Here is a 22,744-nt window from a genome sequence, read left to right as displayed (position 1 = left end):
AATACTAGAAAATACTAGAAACAGAAAGGAAGGGGCTCAGGAGGGGAGGCCTCCCCTAACCCAGACAGAGCCTGGGCCTGCCCGCTGAATGCCGCCCGGTCCCACTGCCCCTCTACCCACCGCGTGGGTAGCCAGGGCTTGGGGGCGGGGCAGGGAGGCAGCAGGCTCAGGTTCTGTCTGGCCACCTTCTTCGCTTTTTTATTTATTTAAATTCAATTTGCCAACATACAGTATAACCCCCAGTGCTCATCACATCATGTGCCCTCCTTTGTGTCCATCACTCAGTGACCCCATCCCCGCCCCCTCCCCCGCAGCAACCTTTTGTTTGTTCCCCAGAGTTAGGAGTCTCTCATGGTTTGTTTTCCTCTCTGATTCTTCCCCACTCAGCCTCGCCACCTTCTCCCACCAGCCCAGGGAACCTAAAGCCCAGAGCCAGAGCCATCAGGGAAGGGCGTATGGGGCTGAGGAGGGGGGGGGTCCTCTGCTGCTGTAGCCTCCATCTTGGAGGGAGGCTGAGTGTGTCTGTGTGTGCAACTGGACAGGCAGGTGATAGGAATCCCTGTGTCCAGCAACAACTACAGTTTCCAGAACCTTTCAGACCTGGTGGGCCCCCAGCACCCACCCCCAGGCTGGGAGAGATCCCTGGGACTGGCAGTGGAGACACTTCACTTCTCACTGCGGGCTCTTGGAAACCACCCCACCCCGGGGGCCTCTCCTGCCTCAGGGTACCCCAACTTTGAGGGTTTGGTGCCTGAGAATGTCCTAGAGCAGGGCCCCTGGCCCCATGCAGATGGCCATGGTCACTGCTAAGAGCGTGCAGGCTTTTGGGCTGTTCTCACTTGCCCTGTGCGCTGTGAAGGCAGCAGAGGGGTGCCTGCACCCCCAGGGACCTCTCTCCCACCCTCCTCAATCCTGAACGCAAGTGAAAAAAGCGGAGGACTCAGAACAAGATACATTTGAATGCTTTATTGGGATTGCGAGCGATAAATGTTAAAGACAAAACCCAAGCAATGAATTTTGCCAGAAATATCAGCATGTTAAAGGGGTCAAGTGGAGGCCCACACCAGCCACTGCCAGACAGATGGGCTGCGACAGTGGGCAAGGTGACATTCGGTGCTTGGCGCGTGGGGGGTCTTCAGGTGATGGTGGGGGGGACCCAAGAGGGAGTCCCGCTGAAGACAGTTGAGGAGGGAGAAAAGATGGACAGCCACAGTCGGGGCTCAGGAGGTCAGATGGGGGCCCGGGTCAGGATGGCGGAGGACCCTGGGAGAGCTGCTTGCTGGGGGACACAGAGGAGCATCAGCAGAAGGCCTTGGAGCACCCACCCCACAAGAGGCAGAATGTAACACTGGGTGGGGTGGGCATCCAGCAGGATGGGCAGGCAATTTGGGGTGCCTCCAACTCTTTTTGGATCTCAGGCCAATCTGTCTGGGTCCCAATTATGACAATTTGGCTCTTTTTGGCTCTGTCCAATAGTCCGAATGGCCCACTCCCCGGACGCCTGCCGAGGGACCCTCTGTGCCGCTGGTGGGCTGACACGCACCGCCCCCTGGGCCGTGCCAGCCCCGTCACTGGGGCCCAGAAGCCTCGGGCCTCTAGAATGCTAGTCAGGCTGCCGTGCAGGGGGGCTGCACTGAGGGCAGAAGTGGGGGTGAGGTAAACCTCCCAGCCGCCCGGATCCCCGCCACAGCCCTAGGCTCCGAGATGGTGGCTGGTTCGGTATCACCAGACCCGTGGGCCTCGGGGCCCAAGCGACCCCAGTCGGTGGACCATTCTCGCAGCTCTCCTGCTCTGCAGGGCCTGCATCCTCCTGACCTCCCCTACTCCCCGACCTCACCCTGCCTGGGCCCCAGGATGCCCCGTGGAGCTCTGAGCCTCCTGGGGACAAGACAAGGTGCTGAGGAAACGGGCAAGGTGTCACCGAGGGGTGGAGGGAGGGCTCCCCAAGTGCACGGAAGGCGACCACCTGCTCCAGCCCGATGGAGCCCCTCTACTTACACACCTGCAACCCCTTCCCCCCCAGCCAGCCTGGGCCAGCTGGGGGCCCCTTCCTGGTGGCCTCCGAGCACCTTCCGGACACCGAGGAGACACCTCCCCGCCCCCTCCTCCGCTCCCCAGGACCTCCGGGGACCAGCCACTGTCCCCACAGGCCAGGCCGGGCAGTGGCCCACTCCCATCCCTCAGGCTTCTCCGTGGGGTGCAGTGGCCAGCACCCCACGGAGGCCCCACTCTCCACTCAACCCAAGCAAAAGGGACAGATTAAAACAAAAACCAAAATGGGACGATAAATGGCGGAGAGCAGGACGTGCGGCTTTACCGCGGTGGTGGTGGTGGTGGTGGTGGTGGTGGTGGTGGTGGTGGCTTCGTACGTCATTACTTTGTCACTGCTCCCCTGTTACGTGGGACGGGAGTAACGTGAGCGCATAAAAAGCTAAGGAGGGATCAAAAAAAAAAAAAAAAGGAAAAAAGCCCCAGGAGAAACCAATTAAAGGGGGGAATAGATCAATTGGCGTAAATTTGGGTTCCTGATTGGATTGTAATTCTGCACTTGTTGCTCCTGACTTGTCAACTCCAAACCTCACGGGACCACTTCCTACTCTAGAGCATCCCCCCACCCAGCCCCCACTGCCCCCCACCCACCCCTCCAACCGCCAGACTTCCCACACTCCCCACCATCCTTGCCTGCCTCCGGGGGACCTCCCATTTCTGAGAGGCCCCAGGGGGCTGGCAAAGATGGTCCCTAGGTGTGCTGGGGGTCCCAGATCTTTCTCACAAGAGCACACCTAGGGGGTCAGGCTACCGGGTAGGGCACGTCTTGCTCGGCTACAGCCACCTCCAGTCTGGCCAAATCAGTTCCTCAGTCTGCATGATGGCAGGGGACACGGGTGCCGGTGGGGCCTTGGGGCATCGGGCTCACACCACGGGGACTGTGGATAAAGCCACCTCCCTCACCTCAGAAAGATGGATTGCTCTTCTCCCACCCGAGGAGCGCATCCCAGGCGCCAGGAAGGGAGCTCAGGACATGAAAACAATACCAATGAACAGCTCAGAGAGCGGTCTGACCTGCACTGTGCTGGGTTCACCCATCTGTGTGCATGTGTGCATGTGTGGGCATGAGGGTGTGCAGGTGAGGGTGTGTGTGTGTGCATGTATGTGTGAGCATATGTGGGCAAGAGCGTGTGTACATGTGTGTGAGCATATGTGTGAGGCAGTGTGTGCATATATGTGTGAGCATGTGTGAGCATGTGTGTGAGAGTATATGCATGTGTGTGAGCATGTGTGTGAGTGCATGCATGTAGGAAGCGTCTGCAGGAATGTCTGTGGGTGTGTGTGATTTTTAGGGTGGGAATTATGATGTAAGATTTTGTGATGTGTGGGTTTTGGGAGGATGGATTTTAGGGTGTTTGGGGGTTTGTGCCAATTAAAGTTTATTCTCACAAATTTCGGTGTTCATGTTCTGTTCTCCCCTCCTTTCGCCTCCCTGGGAGCCCCCATCTAGCTCCATGGTGACTTTCGAGGATAGGAAACAGAGTGAGGAACGAGTCTGGGGGTTTGCTGTTGTGAGAAGGCCAATTCTCCCCAGATGTGGCCAGAATTTTGCCTGAGGGGGCGAGCCGGCTGCAGATGGTGACGTGCCTACCTGCAGATGGGGTCCCTTCCTTTCTCCTGGAGGTCAGGCACTCGAGCCCACGGCCAATCTGACTCAAGGTCCCTGGGGAAGAGAAGGAAGGGGGGGCCTAATTCTTTCATGATGCCAATTGTTTTTAAGCCAATTTGGTTTTGGTATTTTTTTTTTAGCCAATTGATAATTTTAGGGTTTTTTTTTAACTAATTAATTTTGCTGGTGTTCCTAAAAAGCCAATTTGTTTTAAGGGGACTGATGTGTGTGTGTGTGTGTGTGTGTGTGTGTGTGTGTGTGTGTGTGTGAGAGAGAGAGAGAGAGAGAGAGAGCTTTTCAGAAATTCGTAGTTTTTTCTGTTGTGCAATTTGGGATAATTTGGGGGGGTAATTTTGGGGGGTTATGAAAGCCAATTGAGTTTGTACATTTTTAGAGGTGTTACTAGGATCTCCTCAGCCTGATGGAGAGGGCTAAGGAGAGAAGAGCCTGACATGGGGAGGTTGGGGCATGGGGGCTGGGGGTGGGGGAGCCCACAGAGGGAACGCGACCTCGAGAGATGTTAGAGGCGGGACCTGATGGAATGGCCCCTGGTCAAGAGGAGGGCACGAGGTGGATGGTGCCGTCTTGCAGAATTACGCGACATTTTGGCTCACTTCTGATTGCCGGATGCCTCTGGAGAGGCGCCCCCGTGGGTGGCGGGGTCGTGGGTGGGCAGGGCGATCAGCGGACGGTGACGCTTGGCCTCTCTGAACGCCTCGAGCTCCTTGGCGAGCATGCGACCCCGCCGGGCGCGCAGGAGGGCAGGCAGACCTCTGCGCAGGCGTTGGGCGGACTGCTTCCAGGTGTCGTATTGGAAGAACTTGCCCACGGGGTATCTGGGGAAGTTGTCCTGAGGGGGAAGGGCCAGTCAGGGGGTGCCCGGCTCGTGGGGGGCCATCCGATGGGTGACCAGCCACGACCACAGCGTGGGGACCCCAGCCACACTGCAGGCCCTGGGTGCCGGCCGCACCCTGGTCCCCCAGCTCAGAGGTGACACCTCCCACCCCGACACCAGGTCCCCTCTCACCGGAAGCACGGTCGGAGGGGTCGACACGTCCCTCTCGGACTTGGCGGGGGTGGCACAGTAGGTCTCCAGAAGGGCCAGGTCGCAGCTACGGAAACAGCACTCTTCCACAATGCCACGGCTGCTGCGGCGGGTCACGCGGCTCGCCGGCCTGCCTGGAAGTCCCACAGGGGGAAGAAGAGCCGCACTTGAGCACCGGCCCCCACGGTCCCCCCACAAGCGGGCTTTTGGCCAGTGGCCGCCCAAGGCAAGCGGGGGGGGGCAGGACAGGGGGACAGCCAGCCTCGTGGAGGAAGGATGTAAGAGTGGGCAGGTGGGGTGCCCAGGAAGGACAGGAGGGGAAGTGGGGGTGCATGTGCCAGGACCAGCCCCTGGCCTCCTGGTGCCTCCCTGCTCGCATGGAGAGTGGACACAGCCCCCAGCCCGGTCCCGCTGCCCAGGGAAGTGGGGAAAATGTGCTGGCATGAGGCCGGCTCAGGAGGCCGCCCACCAGGGATCCAGCCCCCACAGTGCGGGGCACAGGGTCCCATCTTGAAGGCCAGGTTGGGACGCAAGTGCCGCCGTCCCTGAGCAGAGCAGGAGCCCGGGCGGCTCCCAGCCCTCGAGACGCCACGCTGAGGCAGGCTTGGGAGAGGAAGAGGAAGACGGGAGGGGAGGAGTGAGGACCTGCATGAAACCACGTCCTCCTTTCCTCCCGTCCTCCCCGTCCCTCCGCTGCTCAGGCTCCAAGGTCAGCTGCGAGGAAAGGTCTCGGCCCTCACCTTGGGGGGCCAAGGGCAGGCACCCCTGGGGAGGAGGTCCCACGGGGGCAGGGGGCTCAGCCAGGCCCACCTGGCAAGGGACCCACTCCCTGGGCACCAGACCCTACCATGCCACTTCCTGCCCCCAAACGAGGCAGGTGCTCACGCGAGAGAGGGCACAGGTGAGACCAGGGTGGCCAGGGCTTCAGAAGCAAGGAGAAGCAGGAGCGCTTTTCAGAGAGAAGCTGTGAGATACTGAGGCTGGTGTCTGTGGGTAAGTAGAGGCTGCAGAGGGGCCTGCCACGTGTGGAGTGCCAGGGCCAGGCCTGACTACAAGGGCGTCCCCCACCCCCACCCAGCTCCGCCATCAGGGCTAAACCCAGGAGGCATACTTGCCCTCTCCACCTGCAAGGTCCACCTGGGCCTGCTCCTCTGCCCCATCCTTAGGTAAGGAAACGGAGGCCCAGCTTTCTGGGAGGTGAGGTCAAGGGCCCACACCCCCGAGGAAGGGATCACCTCCACCTGGGGGTCCCACACGGCGATGGGGCAAGGAGAAGCAGAGGTTTCAGGGATGGAAATAGAGAAGCATGAGGAGCAGCCAGAGAGCTCTTGAGCCAGCAGGTGGGCACCCCACATGGTGGCCCGCCCCCAGTGCTGTCCTATAGCAGGGATGCCTCTCACCCCCACTGTGCCCAGGTGGAGCTGCGACAAATGCTTTGGTTTTTACTGGTCTCTGACCTATTTTATTTAATTTTAATTCAGGTAATCCCACTGTCGAAAGGTCGGGCACCGTGCAAATGTGGGGGGAACTTCAGTGCTCACAGCTCTGTCTGCAAGCAGGTCCAGAAGAAGTAGTGAGGGAAAGCAACCCCCTCCCTCCCCCCCTCCCAGTCCAGCGCCCCCACCCCCACCTGCCAAGGGCTGGCCTCCACTCAGATATCCCTCCTTCCTGGGAGGAGAGTGTTCTACTTCAAGTCATATTGTGGACAAGTCAGGGAGTGTGAGCCCACCCAGGCACACTGCAGGCGCCCCCTAAACGTGGACTCAGTTGTGCTCACGAAGGCTCAGAGCAAGAGAGCCTGGGCAGTCACCTTGCAGGAGTTTCCCTCTGCCTGGCCCCCCACACCAGGCATCCTAGAGGGCGTCCACAGGCATCTGGGTGATGGTTCAGCAGGGGGGTGCCCTCCAGCATTTATTGAGTGCCTGCTGTGTGCGTCCTGCCCCTGGCCTCACCGCACGCTGAGCTACTCACTGAAGTAGAAGCCGCGGTCCCCACAGACAAACTGGAGGGTGTCCACCAGCTCCCCGCCGCACAGAGTCTCACTGGGGCGGTAAGCAGCAAAGCAGCACGAGGCCAAGGCCAAGAAGGTCAGCAGCACCAGCATCGACTTCCCCATCGGGACCCCCATCGGCATCTGTGGGGTAGAGGGAAGAGGCCATGAGCTCACCCGCCTGCCCCGCTGGGGCCTGGCCCCACCACCTACCCCCAACCCCAAACACCAGCCCAGCTGTCCCCTCGTTCCAAGTTCCATTACAGCTTGAGAGCGCGGTGTCCTCCTAAACACGATCCTTTTAATTGCAGAAATAACACGCACTTTCACTGCCCAGGCGGGGTGCCTGAAGCACATCTCTGATTGGCACCGGGTGCTGGTCAGCAATCTCATGTGGGGATGATCATCCCCCATCATCACCCCAGCAGGAGCTCCGCCACCCCCAGCTGCCGGACACTGAACCTGGCCTCTGGCCTATGAAGTCATGGGGGCGGAGCCGCACGGGGCAGTGACCACTCCTCGGACCTCCCAGCATCAGCCAAGATGGCAGACAGCCCCACCCCACCACAGAGCATGTGCATCCCAGAGGACCAGCTACCCCCCCCCAGCAGCAGGGGGTCCTGTAGGGCCAGTCCCACCCCTCCCCCCTCCCAGTCTGTGGCTGAGCAAAGCCCAGGTCAAGGATCCAGTGGCTAGTGCGCAGTGCCAACCACACTCCCAGAGGACCTGCTCTCCTGAATCGCTCAGTCCCCCACTCCAGTCTGCCCTGGGCACCCTAAAACACAAAGGCCAAAAGCCTTCTTTGCAGGCCTGGCATCACACCACTCAGGGCTAGACACACTTCAAAATCCCTCTGGGATCACCAGATCTTCTCTCCACTGGGGTACCAAACCCCACAGGTCAGGCCACCTGGAGGCTGGACACCAGGTCCTCAGGGCCCAGTCTAGAAGGACACACCCCCTGCATAGGCTATGTGGCTGCAGACCCCAGGCAAGGGTTAACCAGATCTCTTAAGGGTTGGGGGGGCTTGGGAGGGGCTGCTTGAGCAGGGGCTGCCCCTGCTCCCTCCAGAAAGTGGAAGCCCTTCCCCACACTTCCAGGCAGGCAGCCCCAGTCTGCCCTCCACAGGCCCAAGTACAAACCCTTTCAGGGGTGACAGTCACCGCCGAGTGCCTTGGAGCCCACTGGCACCCTGATGCTACCCACGCCAGGGGCTGGGCAGCCTGCCCAGAGGTGCCCCTCCCAGGCTCCACACCCAGTGGGCATGTTGGGGGGGGGGGCACCAACCAGCAAGCCCCTTCCCAGCCTGGAGCCAGGCTGCAGCAGGCTAGGCCCAGGAAATTTCTGATGCCATAAATCCTGTAGGAGAGGAGGGGGAATAAGAAAGGAGCGCGATCTCCCTGAAACCCGCAAAAGAGCAGTGGGCAGCTCCACAGAAGGATCTAAGGTGCCACCCTGCTCACCTCCTCCTGCCCTAGGCCGCGCCCCAGCCAGGCTCCCAGGCTGCCCCCGCTGCTGCCCCCTTCCAAATTCTAAGAACAATTTGGCCAGCAAGCGACTGGGCGCCGGCCGAGCGGCAGCTGCGTCCTCCTGCAAGCCCGGCCACTCTAGTGCGGGGTCTGGTCCAGAGCACAAGCAGAGAGCAGAGGCCGGAGAGGCACGGAGAGGTGTGGGCCAGGTGAGCAAGCCGGGAGGAGGGAGGGTAGGGGTGAGGAGGGCAGAGGCAGAGAGGAGGGGCCGAGGGGCCGAGGCCCCAGGCCATCAGCAGGAGGGCAGGCCGGAGCGAGAGGGCAGCGGGGGGTCCTCGCTCAACAGCCCTGGTTACCTGCAGCTGGACAGGAGGCTCGCTGGGGTTGGTGGAGGAGGAGGAAGAGGAGGAGGAGGAGGAGGAGACTGGAAGGCTGCCTCACAGGAGAAGCTAATGTCCAGTTTGCAGGCTGGTCAGTGCTTCAGCTTTTATGTGTGAGCGGGCTCCTCCCAGTCCGGGCTCCACCCTACCCCCCACCCCTCTCCCGCTGACCACTCCCCCCGCCCCCTTTGCTCCCGCCCCCTCGGTCCTCGCAGCCAGTCCCTTCTCTCCTGCACCCCCAACAGCTAGCCCTGGTCCATCCCTTAGCGCGGTACCACGGGGTGGGGGTGGGGGGCTCCTGCTGCACCCCCAGCCCAAGCAGGCACCAGGAGATGTGGGGGGGAGGAGGTTAGGGCGGGGGGCTGCTCTACACCTCCTTGTATGGAAGGTTCCATCTGCCCACTGGGCAGGGGCAGTTACCCTCTGTGGGCTGAACACCCCTGCCCCCGTGCGCCTCCCAGCAGCCCCTCTCCCCAGATTCCTGGGTGGAAATGTTGGGGACAGGGAAGGGGGGGGAAGCCGTGGGGGGGTCCTCTGCAAATGTGGCGCCTGGTCTGAGCCTCTTGCCAAATCGCCCCCTCTTCCATCCTGGCCCCGCCCACCCCGTCTTCCTCCTTCAGTCTTGCTGGCACCGAGTCAACATACCAGGGTGGGTTTCTGAGCCTTGCGCCCCTCCTCGTTACCCCGCACCCCGGGGACCAACAGGGCCCTCCCACACGCGGCGCGGGTCGCGGACTCTCTGCAACAGCCCCCTGCACCCACCAACCGACCAGGAAGTCGGCTTTGCGGACAGCGCACACCTCCCCGGGCACGTCCCGGGGCCCCTGCCCAGCGCGCGCACCACCACCACCACCCCCCCCCGTCCCGCTCCGGCGGCGCAGGGGGAGACCGGCGCGCGGCCCCTCCGGGCAGGCCCCCGCCCTCCGGGCCCGCAGGCCCCCTCCCCTCCCCGCACGCACGCCGCTTACCTGGAAGCCGGCGCAGCTGCCGCCCACCTCCCTGCTGCGTATCGCAAACCGAACAGCGGGCGTTGGCCCTCCTGCCGGACACTCCTCTGCCAGCGCCGCTCTGGCCGAGTCGCGGGGGCCGAATGTGCGACGGGGCAGAACGGGGGGATGGCTTTTTTTGGGGGGGGGGACTCTTCTGATAGTTCAGGGAGGGCGGGCTGTCTGCGGGCCGGGGCGGGCCAGATGTTGTACTTTTAGGGGGGGAAAGGGTATCGGGAAATGAGGTCAGCTGTTGTATCAAGGACAGAGGGGGGCAGAGATAGTGAGAGACCCAGAGAGAACGTGAGCGGGGGGGGGGGCCAAAGAGAGGGCGAGAGGGAGAGAGGACAGCGAGAGGCGGGCAGGCTCGCAGCGGGGGAGAACAGCGCGGAGAGAAACAGAAAGCGTATAATTAATCCACTTCGGGACGGCGGGGCGAGAGGGCGGGCGTGGAGGGGGAGGGAGTCGGAGGCGAGGCGCTGGGGGGGGCGGGAGGGAGCGCAGGGCAGGCTGCGGGCGAGCGGAGCGCGGGCGCCGGGGCCAGAGGCCAGAGAGGGGCCGGGGGCGCACAGAGAAGCAAGGGCAGGGCGCCACGTCGAGGGCCGGGGAAGGTGTGGAGGGGGGCGGAGCGGAGGGGCGCCCGAGCCGCGGACGCCCGGCTCGGAGCGGGCCGACGGAGCCCTCTGCCGTCGCGAGCCCGGGCCCGGGAAGGGGGTGGCGGTGGCGGAGGCGGCGCCGAGCCGCTCGGGACGCGGCGAGGAAGGGAGCGGCGGGCCGCGCGCCGGGGAGGGCTGGGGGCAGCGCGGGGGATGACAACGCCGGCGGCCTGCGAGCCGGACTGCCTGCGGGGGGGACCGCCTCCTCGGGCGAAGCGGGGAGAGGGCGTTGAGGTAGATGGAGGAGGAGGCGGCGGGGGTCCGCAGGCCCGGCGGAGCGCGGCCCCGCCGACGGCGCCCGAGGCGGGAGTCAGCAGCGTGGCGGCGGGCGGCGAGGACGCGGGGCCGCCGGCCGGGTGGAGGCGCTGGCGGGCCGAGCGCGGGCGGGCGTGGGCCAGGAGGCGGGGGCGGCCGGAAGGGGGGGGCCGGGGGCCGGCCTGGCCTCACGCAGCTCCGCCGGAGAGCAGGCGATCTGCGGGCGCCAACGCCCGGCTCTTATAGCCGCGCCACCCCGCGGCCCGGCGCCCGCTCGGGCCCCGCTGGCCCCGCGCCCGCGCCAATGGGCGCCCTCCGGGCGCTGGCCCCGCCCTCGGACCGCCCCCGCGGCTCGAGCGAGGGGGGGCGAGGGCTGGGGGGCCCCGGGTCCGGGGGCGACGGTGGGGGGGGCCGTGGGGTGCTTGCGGCGCGGTGGGGTTGGGGGCGGGGAGCGGCAGAAGGCGACAGAAATCCCGAGTCCCCCTTCCAAAGTGTATAGGGGAGCCCCCCCTTTCGGGTTCCGGGGAACCAGGGGTTCTCTAGGCTCGCGCACGCGGGGGGCGCGAAGCGGGAAAAGCAGGCGGCATTCCCCGCGCGAGCCGCAGCGCCCGACGGACAGCGAGGGTGCAGGTGGTCCGGTGCCGGGCCAGGGTCCCCGAGTCTCGCAGGGGGCGGGGGGGGGGGGCTGCAGGGCAGGGCGCAACCCCCGGGCACGGGCGGGCGCGCAGCCTCCACCTGCCCAAGCAGCGCGGCGGCCGGAGCCTGAGCGCCCCCCGGTGCCGCGGGAGCTGGGGTGGAGCCGCGGCGGCCGCCAGGTGCGGTCTGTGGCAGAGGCCGGGCGGGGACCGGGCGGGACGGAGCAGCAGGGCGGGAACCCGCGCCCCGATCCTACCTGCAACACCGAGCTCACCGGCCTTCGTCTAATCAGCTCGCCTTGGGGGCCCACCCAAAATATCCGGATAATGACTCCCCCGTCCTCAGGGCGCTGGACTTGCGTAGAGTCGGGTTGAGCCCGGGGGGCCACCACGATAATTTGGGGGTCTGGGGAAACCATCTCCTGGAGAGTGTGGACGACGTCAGAAGTGATGATTTTCACCAAATCAAAACCACGCACGAGCCCCGGCGCCCCAGCCGCCCCCCGGCGCCCCGGCCACCCGTGCCTCTCCGAGGGGAAGGGGCCGCGGCGGAAGCCCGCGCCGGCTCGCCCCCTCGCTCCGCCATCAATCACCTCTCCCGCGCTGGGCGCGCGCCTCCCCGAGTCCCCTGTCCGGCGGACGGGAAGGCTCCGCCGCGCGCACTGGGTGCGCCTCTCGTCCGCGTCCCTGCGACCCGGCGCCCGGCCCTCCCGCCTGGGGCCCTCCCTCCTGGGGCTCTCCCGCCTCGGGGCCTCCGAGCTTCCCCACCGCTGCGGTCTCTGCAGACAGCAAACGGAAGCGGCGCGGGTTTGGGGCGCGCGTCCCCAGGAGCGCGGCCGCCAAGCGCCAGCCGGCCGCAGGTCCCGCGCCCCGTTCCGGGGTCCCCCGCGCGACGACGGCGGCGGGCGGGGAAGCGGGCGGCGGCGGCGGCGGCGGGGAGCTCACCGCGAGGCCGGAGGCTGCAGGCTGCAGGCTGGAGACGGCGTCCGCGGGCGCACGAGCAGCCGAGGCGGCGAGCGAGCGCTGTGCGGCGGCGGTGGACGCTGCTGGAGGTGAGCGAGACCCCAGGGGCCGTCCCCAGTGTCCGGGGGCAACGCCCAGTCCGTTGGAAGACCCGGGGACAATGCCCAAATTTGGGGGAAACTGGGGGCAATGCCCAGTCGTCCTCCTGGACGCGGGAGAAGCACTGCCCACGTCCTGGCGGACAGGCTGCCGGGCCAAGCGTGTCGGGGGAGCGCGGAGAGAAATGTCCCAAATCCGAGGAGCCCCGGGGCCTTCGCGGGAGACGAAGGGTGGCCGAAGAGCAGTGCCCGCCGCGCGCGGGGCAGGGAACAATGCGCACGGCCCGGGAACTCGAGGCAGAGTTCTGTGTGCTCTGCTCTGCGGATGAAAGTACTAGTGCCCGACCTCGGAGACCCTGGGCAGGCCCCGTCCGTGTGGGGGCCTGTAATCAGTGACTCAATTTGAGACTGCAAATACAGGGTCCGAGTTTGGGGGATCAGTGGACCTTGCTCAGTGCCACGGGGGCGGGGGCGGGGGGTGGGGGGAGAGACGAGAGATCCGAGTCTAAAATATGGGGACACCCAGTATGTTGGTCAGCAAGCTTAAGGGAGCCCCAGGCAGATTTGTGGGAGGTAGGTTTTGGGGTGACTGGGGAAATTTTCAGAGTGAAACCTGGGGGGACCTCAGAGGCACATTATCTGAAATTGGGGAAAGTGAAACACTGAGCACACTTTGGGGATCCAGGTGAAATATCAGCGTGCTGGAGGGACTTAGAGATTCACTTCCACAATTTAGAAATGGAACCTAGTGGCCTGGAAGCGGGTGCTGCCAAGGAAGTAACCTCCATAATTGTCCTGGCTCTGGAGACAATCTTCAATATCCTTTAGAGACTCAGGAAACACTATCTAAACCTGTGACTGTGATCCGTACCTCGGGGAAATGCAGAAAATCCATGTCCGCTTACATTTTAATTTTTAACTGGCTTCAATTAGTTTATTTTTGGCGAGCAGGAAAAAAATTATCCTGTTTTCTTGGTCACTGTCTGCATTTGGGGAACCCAAGTAAAACATGTCCCAAGTTTTGGGGATCCATGGGGCTTCTCCAGTGGAGGCAGATATCTAAATGTCAGGGACCCTGGGTAGTAGCCAGGAAGCTTGTAGGACACAGGCCCAGAAGACCTGAGGTTTCTAGGGTATTTTTTGATCCCTGGACATTTTCATTTAGGAGTGGGGCATGCAAAGTTGCCTAAATTTAGGGGGACTTGGGGAGCAAGGGTCATGAAATCAGAAGACCCAAAATTCAATGTTTAGGGGTGGTGGAAAGCTCAGTTGTTTTGTGGAGGAAAAAAAAAAGTCCCAATTTAATTTGGAGGACTGGGAGACATGCCTCAATTTGAAGACCCCCAGGAAATCCATTTTTGAATCTAGGGATCCAGGGAAGTTGTTGAGAGTCCTCAGAAAAATATCTAAGTTTTAGGGTAAAAGTATTAAGAGTTCGTAGGTTGCAAGGCCCGGAAAATCAGTGTCCAAAACTGGTGATCTACAGAGAGTTTGCCATGTGCGAAAGACCCAGGAAAAGTTACTTACATTTTAGGTGACTTTGTGGGTGTGCAAGATGCTCTGGAGTCCAAGAAATCAGTGCCTTTCTGTGACCCGAGTGTAGTAATGACTGTTTTCGGGCCTGGAGGGCAATACGTGATATTTGAGAGAGCTCAGCGTGTTCAAATATAAGGGATCAAGGAAAGGGTACAGTGTCATCCTGGGGTTTGAGATCACTGTGTGCATTTCAGAAAATCCTGATCTTTGTCAATAAACCAGTGGGACACAGGGAGTGTTTTAACGCTCAAAGTGTTATTACGGTGGAGAGAAAATGTTCCGAATATTTGGTTACTGGGGACACTCAACAGAGCCCAGGACAGCAAGACTTTTGGTTTGTGTAGGGGTTTGTTTCATGTGTGCTGTGGCCCAGGGGAACCTGCATAACCCACGGTCACAATTAAAGCACATCTCGAGTCATTGCTCCGTGTGCTTTCTGGGGCCTGGGTGACAGTGTCTGATCTGTAAGGGACCTGATTAGTAACCAAGAAGCTTGGAGAACCCTGAAAACCAGTGCAGTGCGTCTGAATTTTCATGGCCCACACATACAAAAATATTGCTCAATGAGGTCTGGGGATCAGAAATCATCCTCTCAACTTTGTGGAAGTCAGAAAACCAGAGTACAGACTATTTATGATTCAGAAAAGGGCTCGGTAGGCTCTGGGTGCAATGCCTCAGTTTTCGTGAAGGAATTAGGGAGCCTCGTTCACACTTTGAGGGTTCTGGGCAAAGTGCTCAGTGTGTTGGGGGGACCTGGGAGTCTTCATGTAAGATTTAGGGAACCCAGGCTGGTGCCAATACATTTGTGGGATGCAGAGGACAGCGTCCTAAAGTGTGGTGAACCAGGAGAACAGGGCTTCAGTGTGGGGGAGCCGGGACAGACACAAGCAGGCTAGCTTCAGAGACCTTGCAGTTAGTGCCCAAAATTATGGAGGCACAGGGAGAAAGCTCCACTTGTTTTGGAGACGCTGCCTAAGTGCCAGCAACACCCTGCCCACCTTCTGGGGAGCCAGGCAAATTGGTCAGCAACATGACCCCGGGTTAACACTGAGATTTTAGGGGAGATGGGATGGCGGTGCATCAACTGGAGCAGGGCATACACAACTAATAACAGCCTGGGAGAAAATGTCCAATGCGTTGGGGGACCCATGCCACTAGGTGACTGGGGAAGCCCGCGGGGGCTTGCGTGTCTCCAGGTGCCCGGACATGGACATGCGAGAAAATTCTCGTGGCCTAGGGAAATGCATGTAGAGGACCTGGGAGCAAGCCTTCAGTTTGGAGTATCACAGGGGGAAAAAAATAATAACGATGCCCGCGCTTGGTAGGAGCAGGGAGGTCGCGCGGGGGGCTGCGACCCTGGAGGTGCAGCAGCGGGGCTCCCGGGGCCGGGCAGGCGCCGCGCCGCCGCCGCCGCCGCTGCCGCTCCCCCGCGTCTGGGGGCTCGCGCGCGGAGCAGGGGCGCCCTCCCCGGGGGACGCGGGCAGGTAGCGCCGGCTCCTGGGGCGCGCGCCCCGGAAGGAGAAGCGCAGCTCTTTCCCGGGCCTTCTGGTCGCCGGGAGCGCGCCTGTGGCAGCTGCCAGGCTGAGCGGCCACGGGGCGGAGGGGAGGCACCCGGGACCCGAGAGGGAGCGACTTGGGCGCGGCGCCCCGGCGCTCCCGGGTCTCCCCGCTCCCCGCTGGGCCGCCTCCGACGCCGGCCCCGCGCTCCCCGCCGCCGCCGCGCCCCACGCGCTCCCGCGCTGCGAGCCTAGGCGAAGCCGCATCCCGGCGGCCGCCGCGGGCAGGCTCGTCCCCGGCTCGGCTTGGGGGCCCGGGAGCACCCCACACGGCCACCCCCGCGCGCCCGGGCACCCCGCGAGCGCGCTTGGGGCTTCAACCAGCCCGCACGCGGGGCCAAAACCAGTTTTGCCTGGAAACCCGAAGAAGGGGGTGCCGGGGAAGAAGAAGGGAGACCTGGGGGGGGGGGGGGCACTGCATGGTGGCTGGGGCACCAGGGGTCTCCTTTCGTTTTCTCCAAGCATTTTCTTGCAAAGCCTATCTCGGCTGGGAAAGGCCAGTTGATTAAAAGCCAGTGTTGCAGCTGACACAGCCGCAAGGCACTGCTGGCACAAACAGGGTCACCCCTTGGACCTGAGCGACCCTGGGGGTGGGGGGCATCTGAAGGGTGCAGAGCTGCCAGGAGGAAGGCACTTCTGGGGCACAGTGGGCCAGCGGGATCCCAGGGCCACTGCAGTGGGCACCGCTCATCCCCATGGTCACCCCTCAGAGGGACCCCAGCTAGAAAGGGCGGCTCGAAGCCTGACATTCTGGGAAGGCAGGGGTTAATGCCATTGGACAGGTGTGGGGACCCAGTCTAGGCTGAGGCAGCCCTTCACATGGTTTTGGCAAGACAGGGAGACCCCCCCCTCCCCACACCACCACCATGAAAAACAGCCCATTTTCCACCCAGGCCAGGCACGTGGGGAATGTTCCCCCTTCAAATTCCAGTCCGCATCAATCACCCCGTGTCCCATTCCAAGAACATCTGGCCTGTCTCCCCCCCACCCATCACCGCCCCCTCCCCTCTCCGAGCCCAGCCGTGTAGACTCCTGTGTCCCCAGCTTTCAGGCCTGTGCGGGTGTGCCTGGGGACGAGGGAGGGCGACAGGGGAGCTTCCAGCAGAGAAACCCTGGGCGCCTTCAAGGTGCTCTCTGCTTCATGGAGACCAGTGAATTTTGGGGCGGGGAGTTGGGTCCCTGGGAGCCCAGAGCACATTTCCAGTCATCCCCCGGAAGGGCCTCTGCTTATGGACAAACACAGGGCTCCCTGGGGTTCTGCGCTGGGCTCCCCACCTTTCCGCCAGGCCTGCTTTCCAGACTGGGAGTGGAAGGGATGCTGAGGTGAGACCCCCTTTGCAAAGGGTGGGCTTTCCCCCAGTTAGGGGTGCAGGCGGGGGGGGGGGGGGGGGGCAGCACAGCAGCAGCGGGGGGTCCCTGTCCTGCTCTCTGCTCACACAGGCGCCCGCCCTGGAGAAGCCTCTGCCTGGTGCTTGGAGACATGCCCTTGCAGCCTCTGCCTGGACCTTGGAGGTAGGACAACTGAGGCCACTTTGGGGTGCCAGGCTGAGCCACTGGGGCAAGGAGAGGGGGTTGCACATGTTCTCCCTTCCCCCTCCTCCTCCCCCCCCTCCAAGAGCTGCCCGCTGAACTGTAGCCTTATTTAGTCAAAAAGTATGGCTAAGGGGGCAGGCTTGGCAGGGGCAGATCCGGGTCACCCTGGGGCTCAGAAGAGGTACTGACTGCCCCCAGTCAGCACCAGTGTCAGGCTGTCCCCGACTTCCGGCCCTCCACTGTAGGACAGGAGCTAGCTGCAGCAGCCTGAGTGGTGGTGGGGCTGGGGTCTCTCCTGCACAGAGCTTGGCTGGCAGAACTTCAGCCCCAGCGCCACCCTCCCCCCTGCCCTGCTCCAGCCCCGGCAGCAGCAAGAGCCTCCCCTGCAGACCGCAAACCCCTGCTCCACGGAGAAGGAGAAGAATCGTCCCCCCACCAAAATTCGGACTCACCCTAAGAGCTTGGCCCCTACGCCCCAGGCCTGCGGCTGCTGCGCTCTCGCCCGCCTCCCGGCTCCCCTGTTCCCCTGCTCCCCTGCTCCCAGCAGGCAGCCTTTCTCCTTCAAGGGTTTCTTCCCACAGCTCTGGCTCCGAGCTGGCCGCTCCCTGCTCCCTGGGACCAAGCCCAGCGTTTTGCAAACTCTGCTCCGTTCTCCGAGGGTCCCCTGAGCGCCCCTCCCTCACCCACCGCAGAGCACCCGCCACTGATGCACACGCAGATCATGGACTGGGCTCCAGGAGGGGCTCCCAGCTCCGTGTCAGCCCCAGCTGGAAGCAAGAAACAGGGACTCGGACAGAACCACCAGGACCCGACGGCACCAGCCACCCAAGGCACCAGGCGGCACCAGCCACCCAAGGCACCAGGCGCCACAATCCAATGATCCATGAAACAAAAGCTGAAAGTAGGTAGGGGTCGGGTGGGGGCCCCCAAGGGAGGGGGTGAGCAGGCTCATTGGGGAGGGACCCAGGCATGGCCACTATTGTGCTATTTTATGTCGTGTCCAAAATAAAGACACTTTAAAAGTGTCATGGCCTCTCTCTCAGATGGGCCAACGGGGCTGGAAGGGGGTCACCTGCTGGGTCCCTCCCTGCCAACTCTGGAGGGGGACCTCAGTCACTTTAAGGTCCAGTGCAGGGACACATACCCACCCTGCCCCCACTTCCAAAGCTTCCCGAGACCCTGGAGCTAAGCACCCCTCTAGGGCAGCTCTGCCTGAGCCCCTGTCCCAGTACCTTGTCAGTGAACTAGCGTGGCAGTCACCTCCAAGCCTGCTTCAGAAGTGTCCCAGGCGCTCTGGCCCCGGGCCTTTCTAGTCTCCCCCCCCCCAACCCCCACTCACACACACAGGAAGCCCCTCCGGCTGAACACAATGGAATCCTGACACCGGTGCTTGTATGGCCCCGTGCAGCGCTCAGAGTGCCTGTGTGGGCCCTGGGTCACTACCTCCCTTTCCTCTCATAATCGAACAGCCAGGAGGTCTGAGACTGCCACCTACTTTGACAAATGGGGACACAGAGAGGTCAAGCCACTGGTGCAAGGTCCCACAGCCTGGCAGCCAAGAGCAGGGAGGACCTGGGTCTCACATACCCCAGGCTGAGGCCCGCTTGCCTGGGGTCTCCAGCTTCTGTCCCTTTGATGAGTTTCCCCTCTCCCCCATCCCCCTGCTGCTTTCCTTCTCCTTCCTCCAATTCTCTCCCCACCTGGTCCATGTCCCCTGCCTCCTCCCATGCACGGCTCCCTCCCTTCCCTTGCCTTCTTTTGCCAGGAGCTCCCTGGCCAAGGACCCCTGGAGGAGCCCAGAGTGCAAGGAGCCTGCTGTGCTCACACCAGGGACAGGCACCTGGAGCAGACCCCCTGAATCACAGATGACACTGTGACCCCCTGAATCGCGTGACACTGAACACACCCCAGCTTCCCCAGGCCTGGTGGGGAGGGGGTGCCCCTTGGACAGAAGGAAAGGAGGCCCTGGCACCCAGCCTGACACTTGGAGAGCTCAGCCAGCTGACACCTCTGCCTGGCCCTGGGGATCTGAAGACACTCACCGCTCTGGCGCTGGAGCTGGCTGCGGGTCTCAGTGCTGAGCGCGGGGGGACCACCTGGGCCACAGACCGCAGCAGCTCACCTCAGGGCTGGGTTCTCGAGCGGCTCTGGCCGGCTGTGGCTCAGGCTGCAGCTCCGGCCGGGGCTGCAGCTCCAGCTGGGGGGCAGCCTGGGCAGGGGCCTCTGCTGGATGAGATGCCAGGCCTTGGGGCTTGGGATCTACCTCCCCCCCTGGGAGTTCAGCAGTGACTCTTCCCCTGGGGAAAACACAAAGGTGTTCCTGAGATGAGCACTTTTAAAACAAATCCCCCCAAGCCCTTCCAGTCCCCTGGCTGTTCAATGGGAAAGCCTGCAGGTCACCTTGCCAGGGTTTGGGGTGGCAGCTCCTCTTGCTGTCCCTCTGGCTGCCTACCTCCCCCTTTTTCAAGGTACAAGGGAAAGGGGAAGTGGCCCACAGCTCACCTAGGTCTGGGCTTCCCAGCAGCCAAGCCTGAAATGGTGCCTGCCCATGAAGAGGCAGGAGCCCCTTCTGGGGGGTGGGCTGCCCCTTCCTGGCTGGTGTGGATGTGTGCCTGGGCATGGGGTGGGGGTTGCCCACACAAGGCCTGCTTTGGGGATCCCAGCATGCTGTGTGACCACCCCCCACTCTCCAACATTCCCACCTTTGCTGGAAGCAAGGAGGGGGCCAGGCACAAAGCAAAGGACACATGGTTCTGTATGCAGAAGTCAGCTGGATGATTGGGGGTGGTGCGGTGGGACACTGGGCTTCCCTGGGAGATGAAACCCATCCCCACCAGCTATATGGAGAAGTCTGGGACCCTGGATGAAGGGGAGAGAAGCTTCACATGCAGAGTTATGCATGCTCCCTGGGGAAACTGCCCTTGCCCCAATGTCCATTCTGTGGGAATGAGAAGCACCAGGAGAATCTGGGGAGGGGGCATGCTGGCAGGGGGACAGGAGCTCTAGTCTTCCCATCCTGCTGAGGGGTACCAAGGCACTTGGCCATCCTTTGTCCTCCTCCTCACTTTCCTTTCCAGTTATTTAGTGGGATTCTTTGGTTATGGTTGGGAGGGGTAGGGAGTGGGGAGAGGGGGAAGCTTTACTTTTAAAATGGTATAAAAAAAAATGTTCCAAAACCTCGGGCCCCTGGCCCCTCTGCATGGTCTCCTGTTTCTCTTTGGTTGGGATTGGTGGTAGTGCTGGGGGGGGGGGGGGCTTGCAGCAAGAGCAAACCTCTCACACAGAAAAACCTTTTACATTTGCAAGAACAGCTGTTCACTCCCTGGAGAAGAACAGCCCTACCCTCCACCCCTGCCCCTCCCACTCTGCCTGGCAGATTAGTGAAGGAAAACCTATTTTCCTTGCAAAAGCCTCTGTGGCTCTGCATAGCCCTATAGAAGAGCCCCTCCCCACTTGTCTTTCCTATCCCCTCCAAAGTTGAGGCTACACTTAGGAAGCTTGCCCTAGGCCCTCATTCCCACAGCACAGATTCTGTCCCCCCTTTCAGAAATGGGAATCTTGTTAGCTGCCCCAAGCCCCCAGCCCACCCATGCCTCAACACAGCATGCAGTGCTTCTCATACAGAGGCTGCAGCAAGAGGGAGGGAAGCCCAGTCACCTGTACTCTAGTCGCTGCGTAGTCCCCGAAGTGCCCGGGCGGTGGATAAAGAGGACCGGGGAGTCACTGGTGCCCAAGGCTCTCTGCCGAAACTGCCCGGACGATGATCCGCTGGTCGGGCCAATATTAGCAGTCGTCGCCAAAGCAGGGGGTGCTCTGGCTGGGGTGCCCAGACCCTCCAGCCGGGTTGACGTGGAGGAGGAGGAGGAGGAGGGGGACGAGGCTGAGGCTGGAGAGACGACGAAGGGCACTTTTAGAGTGTGCATTATAATAGCCCCCTAGAAGCGGGAGAGGCTCTCCACCGGAGCACAGCACCTGCTCCAATGCCAACTGAAATTAGTCTTGCCCCTCACCTCCTCGTCCCCTCCACGCCTTTCCTCGAGCCCCTCCAAATTGGGTAGCGTTGCACCAACTCAGTGGTGCTGGGGCCACTGGGCAGCTGGCTGTGGCACCTTCTCATGCCAGGGCACAGTGCACAAGGGGTGGAGACTTGGCCCGCCCCCTGACCCCACGGAGAGGCGTGTGTGGGTGGGGGCATAGACCGGAAGCACTTCTCCAAGAGGTGGGACTATGGGGAGGGGTGGGGAGTGGGTGGGGCCTCCTTAGATTGACACTTGGCAGTCACTTGACACCCTGGAATGCCCGTGGGCGTGGCACGGGTAAAATGGCAACGGGCCATAAGCAGAAAAAAAGCAGGGTTCGAGAATGGTCAGAAAAAACTCTTTTTAGGTGCTCCCAAAGCAGCTGCACTGCAGCGCTGTCACATTCTCCAGTCCTTAGGGGGTAGAGGCCTTGTCTGGGAGTTTCCTTCTCTCACTGGTCACTTCTGATAGGACCCCTGCACCATAGTTGTGGTGGCAGGTGGCAACCCTGAGTACCAGTCCTGCTCTTAGGTACTGAGGGTGGGATGTTGGGCTCATAGCCTTTGAGTGTGGCTGAAACTCCAATCGATGCACAGCCTCACAGCCATCAACAGCTGGGGAAGGGCCCAGGCAGACTTGCTGCCCAATGGAGCTAAATCTCACAGGGAATTTAAACCTATCCCCCAAGGCTTGCAGGGAGAAGCAGGAAGCAGAGCAAAGATTCACTAAGGGGCAAAGTCATGTGTATGTCCCAGGAGGCCACCAGTCCCACCCATCCCAGCTCCCTGCACCCCAGCTGGGTACAGTTAACTGGCACATGCTGGGGTTTCACTCTCACACAAACCCTCAATCAAACTCCCTTCCTTAGCTGGAGGGATGGTGCATCCAGTGGGGACGACAGGATTTTTGGTGGAGAATAGAGACTTGAGGGGGGACTCCAATCTTGCAAGTGTGTCTCAAAGGCTATAGATGCTCCAGAGCCACACCACCCTACAGGAAGAGGGCTGGTGGGACTTCCTGCTGGGCTCTTGGATAAGGAGGGATGCAGAGACGCTAAAGGGCCCTGAGGCAGGTCTGGGGCACATAGAGGGGAGTCAGTGTGAGTCAGCCCACAGTTCCTGGGGTAGAGTAGGCACTTGCTCATGTTGGCTGTGACCCTGAGATCATGTGGGCTCTATGGCCTGAAGGCTTTGCATACCATGCTGTCTCCTGCAAGAAACTCCGATATTGCAAGGAGCTACTGCCTGGTTCTTATGGGAAGACAGCTGGGACCTGCCAAGCCACAGGCATGGCTGGGGTGTGCAAGAACTGACTCCAAGGCAGACATGAGGGTTCTACAGGAGGCCCACCAAACTGAGAAGGGGGGCAGCCAAGGGGCTGAAAAGGAAGTAGCTTTTCAAACCCACAGATCACTTCCTGGAAACATGGAAGCTCCCATCCCTAAAACAGTGTCTTGAATCTGAGTTCTGCCCTAATCTGGATTCTTATCTCAGGCCTGGCCCAAAACGGAATATGCAGGGCAATTTTAACCCACCAGAATCTTGGAACCCAGAGTGCTTAAGCAAGGGGAAGGGGGCGGAGGATGGGTTAGGGTGGGGAGGGCCCAGGAGGACTAGCTAAGCCACGTCACCACTGAGGCAGTGCTAGAGGCATTGGGTCAGAGAGATGGGTGAGGGCTGGGACCCATGGCCCTGTATTCCATTTCTTTTCCATGGTGGAGGGAGAGCACATGGCCAAAAGGGGATACAGATAGTGGGAACACAAAAGGGACAAGTTTGGAGTGCCCGATGGGACTAAATCTCACTAGGAACTTAAACTTGTCCTCCAAGCTTGCAGGGACACCTCATAACAAAAACTTCATTGCCCTACCTTTAGGCCTGGGAGAGGATCATCCCGCCCTGGAGTTCTGGCCAGGAACTCATTTATTCAGGAGACTCCTGGGGCACCCCCAGAAATCATAAGTGC

At 61.8% G+C, this 22,744-nt stretch overlaps 1 protein-coding gene across 10 annotated transcripts in view; it reads right to left on the bottom strand.

Annotated features, from left to right (window-relative positions):
- Window positions 1–951: 951 nt before the first annotated feature.
- Window positions 952–22,744, bottom strand: part of IGF2 (insulin like growth factor 2) — a 28,877-nt gene continuing 7,084 nt past the window's right edge. Inside the window, exons 1-4 of one of the 10 annotated variants that reach the window (XM_072758724.1) lie at window positions 18,803–19,057; window positions 6,675–6,837; window positions 4,686–4,837; window positions 952–4,508 (exon numbers count right to left, since the gene is read on the bottom strand). In XM_072758724.1, coding sequence (XP_072614825.1) covers window positions 4,269–4,508; window positions 4,686–4,837; window positions 6,675–6,837 — 555 coding nt within the window. In that variant the 5' untranslated portion in view covers window positions 18,803–19,057 and the 3' untranslated portion in view covers window positions 952–4,268. Of the gene's footprint in view, window positions 4,509–4,685; window positions 4,847–6,674; window positions 6,838–8,518; window positions 8,658–9,510; window positions 9,927–13,662; window positions 13,757–18,802; window positions 19,058–22,744 lie in introns of those variants that run through there. The other 9 variants (XM_026004180.2, XM_026004182.2, XM_072758728.1 and 6 more) reach the window with 9 other exon arrangements.

Source organism: Vulpes vulpes, chromosome 5 (genome assembly GCF_048418805.1).
Source record: "Vulpes vulpes isolate BD-2025 chromosome 5, VulVul3, whole genome shotgun sequence".
Classification (NCBI taxonomy): domain Eukaryota; kingdom Metazoa; phylum Chordata; class Mammalia; order Carnivora; family Canidae; genus Vulpes; species Vulpes vulpes.
Note: the sequence above shows the minus strand (reverse complement) of the source record. Positions and strands in the feature narration are given on the sequence as shown.